At 34.3% G+C, this 12,497-nt stretch overlaps 1 protein-coding gene across 1 annotated transcript; it reads left to right on the top strand.

Moving 5' to 3' along the window:
• The first annotated feature begins 5,383 nt into the window (after positions 1–5,383).
• On the top strand, positions 5,384–8,656 carry LOC131044434 (disease resistance protein Roq1). The gene is made up of 4 exons (XM_059216804.1): positions 5,384–6,101; positions 6,259–7,384; positions 7,522–7,797; positions 7,892–8,656. The coding sequence occupies exons 1-4, from the start codon at positions 5,566–5,568 to the stop codon at positions 8,579–8,581; spliced, it is 2,628 nt and encodes an 875-aa protein (XP_059072787.1). The 5' UTR covers positions 5,384–5,565; the 3' UTR covers positions 8,582–8,656.
• The last annotated feature ends 3,841 nt before the right edge of the window (positions 8,657–12,497 follow it).

Here is a 12,497-nt window from a genome sequence, read left to right as displayed (position 1 = left end):
ATATCTCTCTTATACACTTCTTTATCCTCATCTCTCCTACTTTCTCTCTCTATATATCGCTTCCTATATATTTATCTTTCTCTATCTCTACCTCCATCTCTTTATTTCTCCCTCTCTAAAGATTTATCTATTATTCAAGTCTTTGTCACCTTTTTTCTCTATCAGTCTTGCCCCCTTCATCTTTATCTCCACATATCTCTCCCCCTCTCTATCTATGTATCATTATCTCTACCTCTATCTCTTTCTCTCATTCACTCCATCTCTCTTGTACAATATCTCCTCTCCATTTCTTATATCTCTCTATATCTCTTCTATACATATCTCTCTATCTCTCTCCCTTTCCCTATTTGTCTATGTATATTTCCCTTTATCTATATCAATCTCTCTTTCTCTCTCTATCATTTATCGCTCTCCTCTCTCTATCTCTTTCTATCCATATCTTTCTATACCTCTATCCACTTATCCTTCTATCCATCTCCCTATATCTCTATCTCTTTCCCTATCCCTCTCTATGTCTCTATATTTATCTCTATTTATATATATCTCTCTCCCTCTCTATACATTGAACTCTCTCTATTTCTCCCAACTCTTCCTCCCTCATTCCCTCTCTATCACCCTATCTATCTTGTTATTGGTACCTCTCTCTCCCTTTATCTTCTCATATATCTCTATCTCTATCTTTCTCTTCTAATATATATTTAACTCTTCCTCTATCTCTCCTATTTCTCTCACACTCTCTCCATATCTAGTTATCTCTATATGTCTATCTCTTTATCTCTCTCTCCCTCTCCCCCTCTCTCTATATCTCCTTTTATATCTATCTCTCTATTACTCTACCTCTCTATCTCTCCTTCTTCTTCAATAGACCTTTCTATCTCTTTCTCTTTATCTCTTCCTCTATATCCCCCTATTATCTTTATCCCTCCTTCTATGTCTCTCTATCTCTCTATCTATTTTTTCCCTCTTATTCTCTCACTCTATCTTCCTCTCTCCTCCTCTATCTCTAGAGATATCTAGCTCTATCCATCCATCTCTCTCCCTCTCTCTCTTCCTCTCCCTCTTTTTATAACTTTATATTCATCTCTTTTCTTCACTATTTCTCTCTCCACATTTCTTCTTTCACCTATCCCTCTATCTTTTTCTAGTTATCTATTTATCTCATTCTACCACTATATCTCTCATTCTCTCTATATATCACTTCCTATCTTTATCTTTATCTTTTTATCTCTCCCTCTCTCTCTTTATATTTATTTTTCTCTTCCACATCTATGTAATCCTCCCTCCTCTTTCTTTTTCTCTCTCCATATGTTTCTTCTTTCCTTCATCTTCCTCTCCTCTTTCTCCATATATATCTCATCTCTATCTTTATAGATTCTTTTCTATTTTAATCTCTTTACTCCCCTCTCTCTTTCTCTTTCCCTCTCTATCTATCCATATTTCCATCTCTCTCTCTCTCTCTCTCTCTCTCTCTCTCTCTCTCTCTCTCTCTCTCTCTCTCTCTCTCTATTGTAAACTTAACATAAGCCTATTGGTAATGAAACTTGGTTATCTTCCTACTTCAAAGGTTTTGTTTTAGTTATGATTAGATCCTTATATGTGGACACAAAGCGGATTTGAAGCTATCACTTCTCCATTGAAACCTTTATTCAACAAACATTATCATTTTCTAAATGGCCTACCAATTGATATCATATACTACACAAATTTATGCCAAAAAAACCCCCCAAATTTTCCTTAATTGACCTTCCACACCTCTTTGCCATACCCATTGCACACCAAGGTGCAATTGCAAGTTTTAATATCCATCATAATTGATATGTAATTATTTATTATGCTGAAGGTGCATTATATTCACATGTGGATGCAAAAACATCCATCAATATAAACTAGAAGCATTTAATTTGATGTGGACATATTCACATATGGATGCAAAATTGTTCATCAATAAAAACTAGAAATACTTAATTTGACAAATTTGTGACACTTAAATACATAAACAAATTAAAGTTTATTAATAATATAAAATATTATAATAATAATTTAATATTAATTAATTTTTGAGAGACTGAATAGAAATGCTATGGGGTCCTGCCTCTACTACTATGTTGAATGGAGTTGTAGGGAGCTACAGAAGGGGATTCATAGTGTGTTGACTATCACTACTTCAAGGGTCTTGCCACTTCATGGTGAGGTAGAAAAGGAATTGTAGTACCTAGGTGTCTGTTTCTTTGTGTTGTAGTATGATGGAAATGTAATTTTTAAAGAGATATAATTTGGTTAGACATAAATCATTATTGAATTTTACACATATTTATATATTAGCATCTCTTCTTTTATATAAAAAAGAAGAGTGAAGACAACACACAATTTATGCTTGTATTGTAAGCAATTGATTTGTGAAAATAATACTTAGATTTTTATTATGAAAATGATATGGGTTTTTTTAGAATAAATGTAATAGAATTTTTTATTTTATTTTTTTAGAATAAAAGTTACTGAATATTTTTTTAATTTTTATTATTAGAGTATCCTATTTTATTTACATTATAAAAATAATTAAATAAATAATATTGATTTTTATGATTAAGATGATTTGAAAATACAAAATGAAGACCATAGACTGAAAGAATCTTTTTCTTTATGATTAAGATAATCTAAATAATCTGATCCACATAAAGTAAAATTAATAAAATATTTAAAATGATTTGTCATCCATATAGAAGAAAGAAAAACATATTAAAAAAATTTATGATTAAAATAAATCTGGCTTACATATATATTTTTTATATTAATTATAGAGAGTAAACAAATAATACATCTTCAGCAGTCCATTGTGGCTGTGGTTCTAGATTAACAACCAATACCTATATACTCATGTCCAAACCTAAGATGAGATGCTATCGGTTCTTCTTACACAAAAAAATACAAACTATACATATAGATATTGTCCAAACGACCAAATTGACTAACAAAAAAAGGCAAAAAAGTATGAAGTCAATCATGGAAGTGACCATGACATAGTTCCATCCATGTCATCCAGCCCATGGGGCCTTCCATCCATATTGTTCTCAACTGAGGGATCCCTGGCTCTCCGGATTTCTTCATTAAGAGTCTCAAGAGCTTTGACAAAAGAGTTATGGTCTCTTGCAATATGTCTCCACTCATAGTCATTCTTCAACTCGTAGATAAACATTGTCACATGGCCATCCTTGAGAAAACTCAGAAATTTGTTCCTCTCAATATTCATGGTTAAAGCCAAGGAGCAAAGATGGAAGAAGGTGATGTTTGGCAGCTAGATAATGGATTTTTGTTCCTCTCAATATTCTCCGTTCTTCCAATATGGAAAGCAAGGCAGCTATGAGAATCGGGGCTGATGTGCGGAGTCTCTGTGAAAATTTCAAAGAGTCTGGTCTAAATGGAATTCGCAAACTAGATGGAGATTCATCCACTCGCGTTTGTGCTCCAGGATTTCACTATTTTGAGACCAAAAACACTTCCAAAGGATGCTTGTGTAACGTGTCTCCATAGTTGAATAATTACAAAATAACCAAAACAATGCAGTGAATTGGTCACTCTAATTGGTCAGGAAATAAATACAGGCAGTGCAGAGAGGAAGCTAAACAACATGGAAGAAGATGTGGATTGGACAAAGATGTGGCTAAGCGCCCTCCCCCAAAGTATGTTGGAGAATGTAGTCAATTTTTTGGTGTGCTAGGTAAGAAGGCTCCAACCCAATTATCTCTCAATGACAAAGGCATCAATCTCCCAAGATAGTTATAGTCTCTAGTCTATGGTGAGGGAAGAATGGATAACAAAAGTGTTTGATGTTCAACTAATGAGATATTAGAACATTGAAGAAGAGGGAAGAATGGATAACAAAAGTGTTTGATGTTCAACTAATGAGGTATTAGAACATTAAAGAAGAGATAGTTCAATTGTAGCAATTTTTTTACTTCGATTTGGGATAGAGAAGGCTTATCTAAAGTGTCCTTGAATAGTCTTTGAAACAGTTAAAATATTCTCAAGGCTTGGTTGCAATGTGACTTTAAAAAGCATAAATGTAGGGGATGTCACTATTCATGGCTATAACCCTGACTTTTCGTCTTCTTTCGTCTCTTCATTAATATCAAATATCAATTAATACAAGGATGTAGGGCCTTTAATGGTGAACCACATAAATTTGTTGTGTTATATGTGTTTGTCTTAATTTTTCTTTTCCTTGTTTTTTTTAAATTAATATGTTTTATCTGCTTGTTTAAAATTAACAATTGTACCTTATATTTACTACTTGCAATACCATTTTGGAAGATTTTTTTTTTTGAATTTTGTTGAATATATTTTGTGGGTCAAATTATTTAAACCATAACGATAAAAATTCTTTAATTGGATTGTTTTATTCCATTAAATTAGATATTTTTAATTATAAAAATAAAAACTTTTTTTATTTTAACTTTAGACCAATTCTTTAATCATGCGTAGGTCAGATTATTTTAATCATGAAAATAATAATTTTGTATTTTGCTCTTTTATATGTATGTCACATATCATTTCAAATATTCTATTACTTTTACTTTATGTCGGTCAGATTATTTTAATTGAAAAAAACTCTTTAATATTATTGTCTTCATTCTATATTGCCAAATTATTTTAAACATAAAAAATCAAAATTATTTATTCCCTTCTATAAAATAGCTCACACTTATCATTTTAAAAAATATTATGTTGCTTTTATTCTGCATAAATCAGATAATTTTTATCATAAGAAAAATATAAAAAATTATTCTATAATTAAATTGTGTTGCCTTCACTCTTCTTCGTTTACATAAGAGCAGAGATGGTCATATAAAAGTAGGTGTAGAAGTATTGCAATCAATAATGATTTCTATCTAACCAAGTGGTTTCTGTTAAAAACTCCATTTCCATCAGTCTGAATATCCTGCAGACAAAGAAAAGTGAGTTTGCCAGTAAGCTTTAGTTGTACAGTCCAATGCCCACTTTAAAAGCCAACTGACAAGCAAGAATGAAAGGTTCCTCGTTACCTAACTGGAAGCAAGATAACCTATTAAAAGTGTAAGAGATGAGAAAAGGATAGTCATTAAGTAAAGAATGATTAAGATCATAATAGTTTAGTTTAGTTTGGATGCCAAGACATAGGCCTACCTTTCTGTGAGGTCTTTATAAGGATGAATAAAAAATCTAAATTTTGTATTGAATCAAAGTAAAATAAATGTGTGAATGTAAAATCACTTACAAGTTAAAGGAAAAAGAAACACTCAATTAAGAATGATTGCAAGAGGTGTATGAATGACACTACCATTGAGGACTTGCGATAAAGGTGTAAATGAAATGATGTGAATGAAATGGGAACACAGCTACATAAGTTTAAATTTGACTATCTTTAAACATCCTTTGTAGATATAGATTAGTAACATCTCCACCAACATATAATTTACTCCCCAAACCCTGGTCTGGCGTTGGGAGCTCATAGGATTTTACTTCCTTGTTGACAGGGAAAGTGTAATTAAGTTTCTGCCCAGCCCACTCCGAGTTACACTCTCCATCCTCATGGCATCTTCCTCATTATCTCATCAACAAAGTATGGAATCTGACCCTTTCAGTGAATTTCAAAGGGAAGGGTTCAGTGTTGTAAGTACAAAAGGATATGATGCATTCATTAACCACCGGGGCCCTGACATCAAAGAGTCTGTTGCTTCAGAAATTTACAATTGTGTGCAGGTTATGGGATATCGGCCATTTCTTGATCAGCCAGAGTTGCAATTGGGAGATCCAATTCCCTCTACCATACAAAATGCCATAAACACTTCCACAGTTCAAATCTCCATCTTCTCACCACGATATGCAGAGTCCCAGTGGTGTCTGGATGAGCTGCTTCTCATGTTGAAAACTAAGGCTCGGTTTATTCCTGTATTTTTTGATGTAAAGCCTTCTGACCTTCGCTACCCTCACAAGGGAGTTTATGGGCGTGCATTGGGTGAGCATGAAGAAAAGGGGAGGTTCAGCAATGAGAGGCTTCAACAGTGGAAAGAAGCCCTCAAATCTTCGTCATTCTTATGCGGCTACAATTTCAGCACGTCTAATGGGTAAGCTAAGCCTATTTTTGCCACTGAGTTATTCCCTTTTCTGTTTGTGTTGTTTATTTTCAATCCATTGTGATTCAGTTTTTCATTTGTTTTTATCATCTCCATATTTATTTGTACACGTTTGTGATCGATTTCTCGTTTCCCTTAAAATTGTCAGTAATGTCAAGACCCTGTGTAGAAAGATTGCCTTGGCTGTGAAGCAAGAGGTTGAAAACACAAGATGTATGGAAGTTGCAAAATATCCGGTAGGACTTGATGATCTGGTGGAGGATTTTGAAAGGCAGACTGCAAGGAAAGGGAATATTGTTGGAATATTTGCGATGGGGGGTTCTGGAAAAACAACCCTAGCCAAAGAATTGTTTAACCGCAAAAGGTGGAGTTACCATGGATCAAGTTTTATTTTTGATGTGAGAGAAGCATCTGCTAGAGATGAATTAACTTGTTTGCAAAGTCAGCTCCTCAGAGATCTCTTCCTCGAAGAGCGGAAATTTATGAGTAAAAGTGAAGGGAAATCCTTTCTTAAGCAGCGAATGCGGAGATCTAGAAATCGATTCCTTATTGTTCTGGATGATGTTGATGACCACCAGCAGCTAGATGCTCTCTTGTTAAGAGATGCACTCAATTCTGGTAGTCTGGTCATTGTCACAACTCGTGATGAGAGTGTGCTAACAAGAGCCGGAATTACCCGTCATTATATATTGAAAGAAATGAAAAGAGGTCATGCAAAAGAGCTCTTCTGTAGGCATGCATTAGGACTGGCAAAAGCGCCCACTGGATATGAGAAGTTAGTTGATAGCTTCGTACAATTCTGTGGAGGTTTACCTCTGGCTATACAAGTGTCTGCTGCGACTCTTTTAGGCATCGCTGATGTGAATATTTGGCGGTCAGAGTTGCAGAAATTTAAGAGTACTCTGAATCTGGAAATAAAAACGAAGCTTGGCATTAGTTTGGGAAGGCTAGACCGAGAACAAAAACAGATTTTTATGGACATCGCATGTTTTTTCATTGGCAAACTGGTGAGTATTGGCGTAAGGATATGGAAGGGATCAGGATGGAACACAGAGCACACAATTCAGACTCTCAAAGATAAATGTCTACTTGAAATAAGAAGAGGGAAACCCATGGTGGGTATTGGGAACGGTATGTGTGAATTTCAGTATGATGGCCCCTCTGTTTTTCAAATGCATGATCTTCTTCGAGATCTAGGCAGAGAAATGGCAAGAGAAATTGATGCACATGCTTCTCCTCTTCGACTCTGGCGTCCTCGAGACCTTAAATTTATGGTTGCTTTCTTTCTCTCTTCATCTTCTACAATTGGAAACTATCAAAACCACCGAAACATTTTTTTTCCTTAGCTTGATCTAACTTTTAGAAGAATTTAAATCTTCAGCACCATTTTGACCTGGATCTTTAAATGCAGGAAAAGAAGGGATTCAAAAATATCCTCACCGAAACCAAAGACAAAAAAATTAGGTGTTTCAATTCAATTTTTGATTTGTCCATGAAATGCCAAATCACATATTTCTTGGGAAACTCAGATGATCGTGATCTGGCGTTAACTGATTTGCTATGGATTGAGCTTCAAGTGAATGGACTTGAATGGACGAGCATCCCTTCATGGATTCCTCTGGAAAACTTGCAGTGTTTAAGAATCATCGGAGGACATCTCCAGAGATTGTGGCAGAAAGATGACCAGGTATATATTTTTTCTTCATCGAAAATTAAGTTTATGTTAATGCATTCCAGACTGGTCATTTTGTTAACAATTCTCACCATTGTATAAATTTCAGGTCCCTTTCGAGTTGAAAGAGTTGCTGCTTCATCGAACCTCATCTGCAGAGTTTCCAAATGAACTAAGAAAGCTTCATAATTTGGAAAAATTAGTCCTCCAAGGAAGTTTCACTAATTTGCCCGTCATTGATGGGAAGTCCTTATCAGAAACCCTTGGAAAACTGGGTAATCTTAAAAGCTTGGTTTTAGTAAATTGCGAATTAAATGGGGATCTGACTCTGAGCAGTAGTGGATATCCAGAAAGTGAGTATAAGACAGGTATATGCAATAAGCTTAAAACAGTAGGCATTCATGATGAAGATTTGTCATCCGAGGTCTTAGACCATTGGCCCAGACTTAAATGTATTGTCCTTGATTCCCTGAAAAATTTAAGTAAAGTGCATTTGTGGCTGGTAAAACCATTGAATCGTCTGAAGTTCAAAAATTGTAGAAGATTGAAAAGTGTATCAGGGAAATTGGACCAAGGAAAGCATACACAATTGATCATCAGTAATTGTCCACGGCTTCAAAAGTTACCAAGACAACTTGTGAGTTATTTGAACTCCATTGAAGTTGACCGTTTAATATCCTTTAATGCAAATAAAGACTTGAAAGGAATAGACTATCTCCATCTTTCAAATGGAAAAGTCAAGAAATACAGGACCTACTGTTCAAAGCTGTCAAAGATACTCAGCATGCTATCATCTTGAATGTCTAGAATTTCAAGCTTCTTATAGTTGTAACAGGAGCAGCATTAATAAGATAAAGTGTTGTAGATTATACTATGTCTTTTGCACACTTATGTATGAGGTCAAGCGATAAGTGTTTGTCTATCAATGAGAAATATGTATTAATGATTTTATCAGTGTTGGTCTACCAAGATTTGGCCTACTTGATTTTCTTCTAAATATTTATTTGAGTGAAGGAGTTGGCATTTGCTTTATGACAGTGAAGGTCAACTCTCTAATTTCAAGCTTGATCTTCAATCTGCATCAACCACAAATAATAATATCATAGATAGAAAGAGAAGCAGGTTATTGTAGTTTATTTGAAGACTTGCATAAATTTGTAGGATATTTTAATTTGACTAAAAAGTATATACTTGCAATCTATAAATACAATTGTACACTTTGAATGGTATTATGTTTCATCTTTATTTTGTAAAGCTTTCATTTTATATTGTTTTTATAACAAGGTAGGTAACAAAATGAATTAGATTGGATTTCTGTTTTTACAATGATCTGTATCAGAAGGGTTGTGTTATATGTGCAAACTTTTTTAAAATATTGAGAATTGTCTTTCTTGTGAGAATTAAAGGATGTGTAAAGATTTTGTGAATGATGAAACGACTTTATTTCTATTTTGTTCAAGTTTAGTTTTTAGCTTTGTGTTTCATTTATATCAAAGTTTATAAGTAAACGAGTGATGACCAATTTAGTTATTACTTTTTTATTGTATTTGGTAATTTGTCTATTTTCAATTGTAAGCACTGGAATATTGTGAAATATTGTAAATGGTACATCTCTTGAAGTTATTCACCTTGAAGTTATTTCTTATATACACATCTTATAACTTGATGTTCCTTTTAAGAACCTTTGTTCTTATCTTTCCTTTTTATCATAGAGTTTGGATCTACAGTAATTATAAAAAGAGATATTATTTTATATTTTTTAATTTTAATTCATGTTTTAAAATATTCATATTTATATTTTGCATAACTTCATGCAATATGTAAATTTTCTTTCAATACATTTCTTTCTATCCATATTCAATAATCATTTCACAATATATACATTTCTTATATTATATAAATTTCCAGCTCTTTTTCTCCATAGAAAAGAGATCTTACCATTTCAAAATACCATTATAAAAAAAACTCAGAAAAATAGAAGCGATTCAGAGAATTCATAAAGGAGGAGGAGAGATTACTTGAGGCCCTAACTTCAATATCAACATAAATAGAAAGCTCTTAAATTGATAAAATCCTTTAAGTGTTGGTCTATTTTTCAATGAGGATTGAACTGCAGGTTTAATCAATGAGAAATATGTATCAATGATTTTATCAGTGTTGGTCTATCAAGAGTTGGTCTACTTGATTTTCTTCTAAATATTTATTTGAGTGAAGGAATTGGCATTTGCTTTATGACAGTGAAGGTCAACTCTCTAATTTGAAGCTTGATCTTCGATCTGCATCAACCACAAATAATAATATCAGAGATAGAAAGAGAAGCAGGTTATTGTTTTAACACCACAAAATATGGGAGACATTTTGTCATGAAGAGATCCAGGGCCACGTCTGTCATAGGCACATTGCTTGCCACATAACACATCTGGCCTGTAGTCTATTTGAAGACTTGTATAAATATGTAGAAAAGCAAGCTGATGTTACAAAGAATATATACCAATTACCAAGTCCATTGGCTCGTAAAGAAAGCACACTAATTTGATATAGGTGGGTGTTCAATACAAAGGCCTCTTCAATGTGCATTAGCCCCAACAACACAACTTGTTTTCCTTTGCTTCTATTTGAAAATGGTAGAACATAGGAAATGTTGTAAACAAATTAAATCATATAATTGAAGATTAAATAATATAAAGTAATAAACAAATTATATAGGATGCTTATTAAGATTAATTATTATGATCATATAGATATTTATAAAGTTTGTATTTTATATAATTATTAAAAAATTATATAAAATTAATATCTTAAAACTATTAAGATGGTTATATTACAAAATATAAATATTAATTTCAATTGTTTTCTATTGCAGCTATATAAATGCTAAATCTGAAGATCTTCGAAGGACACAATACATAGGAAATCAAGTGAATATAAGACAATGGTCTAAACTAAGCTAGTCCAACATTTGACTCGGGAACAATGGAATTTTTTTTTATCTAAGTGGAAGTACTACACATAGGCCTCTTCAATGAAAATCAATTAATTTTCCTCTTGTTCCCCTCTTAGAACTAAGTGTCAACTTCAAAATTATTAAACTTTTAATGGAAAAACAATAAAATTATGGCGGGGACCCTATTTTCCCTTTCCTTTTATTTGATGGTTGAGACCCTGGGAAGATTCATTCAAAAGAGAGTGAGGGTACGAGGGGTTGAAAGGGATTTCTTTGTCTTTTACTAATTATGTTTGTTCTCATTAGCAATTTGTTGATGATACCATCTTTATGGGGGAAGGCTCTATCTCAGAGGCTAAGACTCTCAAAGGTATTTTAGATTTGTATGAACATGCTTCTAGTCAAAAGATTAGCTTACCTAAGAGTTCATTATTTTTCTTGAACACCCTAGTCAGAAGGCAACATAGAATTGTGGCAATCTTTGGTTGTCGGATTGTAGAGCTCCCTTCCACCTACCTAAGGCTTCCTCTTTGTTCTAATGTGGTCCTAAATTTCTTTTCGTCGAATATCATTGAGACATTTCAATTGAAACTTGATGGATGGAAAGGGGCTTCATTTAGCCAAGCAAGTAAATTATTGTGTAATATCAAAAATCTCAACCCTTGCAATTAATGTGACAAAGAGCGCCTTCCTCCATGTCATCGAAGGTCGAGCTTCACCACCTTTTTCCTTTTGTCCACTCGGATCATCATTGTCAGATTCAAGCAAATGCATTACCAACTCTACCAACCTGTCACCTTCAGGGACCAGGGCGCGACGCAGAGACGTCTGCGCGGTGCTATCGTGTCTCGCGAATCTGACACTCCGTAGGTGGCCATTTGAGCGCTATGCCTGTGCCCAGAAGGAATTGTAATGCCTTTGTGTGTGCCCACCGACGTCCGATTTCCTTCCAGCACATTGTGCTAGTGTCCCATCTTTGTGCGCTCGTCCCAAGGAAAGAGGCTTAGCAGAGCCACCCATAGAGTCCTCTTGGCTTTCTGTCACCCTAGGATTATTTTGTTATCTTCTGGCTCACCTTAGCGCCAGTTCGATGAGGTATCGGAGGGAGTTTATTTGCGAGATTCATCATCCTTGAGGTAGCAAATTTCCTCCGTTACATTTTGGTGAACTTGACGTGAAACATTTTCTACTTGCATCTTTCCTTTTATTTAGTTTATTGACTAAACTTCTAAGTTTTCAAAAATCTAAAAATTAAAACAAAAACAAACATTTGCATTTAGTTTAAATTTTTGCATTTTCTTTTAGCATTTTCATTTAACTTAAACCAACTCTATCATTCCAAACTTTTTCGTGTCCCTGTAGTGTGGTCTCGAACGTCGTGTAGCTTGTCTTTGAGCTTTACGACTCATACTACAACAAGAGCCATAGTTAGGAGGTCTCCCAGGAGGAGTTTTCCCCCCTGATCATTAAAATCCTCCTCTACCCAGCACGATGTAGGACAATCAAATCCCCAATCCTAATGAGTTCTTGGCCTTTCATTGTCTTAAGTCCATTCTCACAGGAGGCCCTTCTCCACCTGATTAGCAACCTGGTTCTCTGAGGAACTCTACCCCGTCCTTCCCTCCTATCGTCGATCATGATTCTGTTATCACTATCATTTTGGAGAAAATCGACATGTTGGAGTAGACCTGAGAGACTTTGAGGCTTTCCTGAACCAAGAGAATGTCCTCCCCCAGGTCGAGAATGTTGTGAGTACTCTAAGAGACATGTT

Source organism: Cryptomeria japonica, chromosome 1 (assembly GCF_030272615.1).
Source record: "Cryptomeria japonica chromosome 1, Sugi_1.0, whole genome shotgun sequence".
In the NCBI taxonomy this organism is placed as follows: domain Eukaryota; kingdom Viridiplantae; phylum Streptophyta; class Pinopsida; order Cupressales; family Cupressaceae; genus Cryptomeria; species Cryptomeria japonica.
The sequence above is the reverse complement of the archived record's forward strand: the minus strand, read 5'-3'. Positions and strand labels throughout refer to the sequence as shown.

Excerpts from the sequence above, each read along its gene's own strand:
- LOC131044434 (XM_059216804.1), top strand. The coding sequence starts at position 5,566 with ATGGCATCTTCCTCATTATCTCATCAACAAAGTATGGAATCTGACCCT. Across the intron at positions 6,102-6,258 it reads AATTTCAGCACGTCTAATGG|TAATGTCAAGACCCTGTGTA; the intron begins GTAAGCTAAGCC and ends TAAAATTGTCAG. Across the intron at positions 7,798-7,891 it reads TGTGGCAGAAAGATGACCAG|GTCCCTTTCGAGTTGAAAGA; the intron begins GTATATATTTTT and ends TATAAATTTCAG.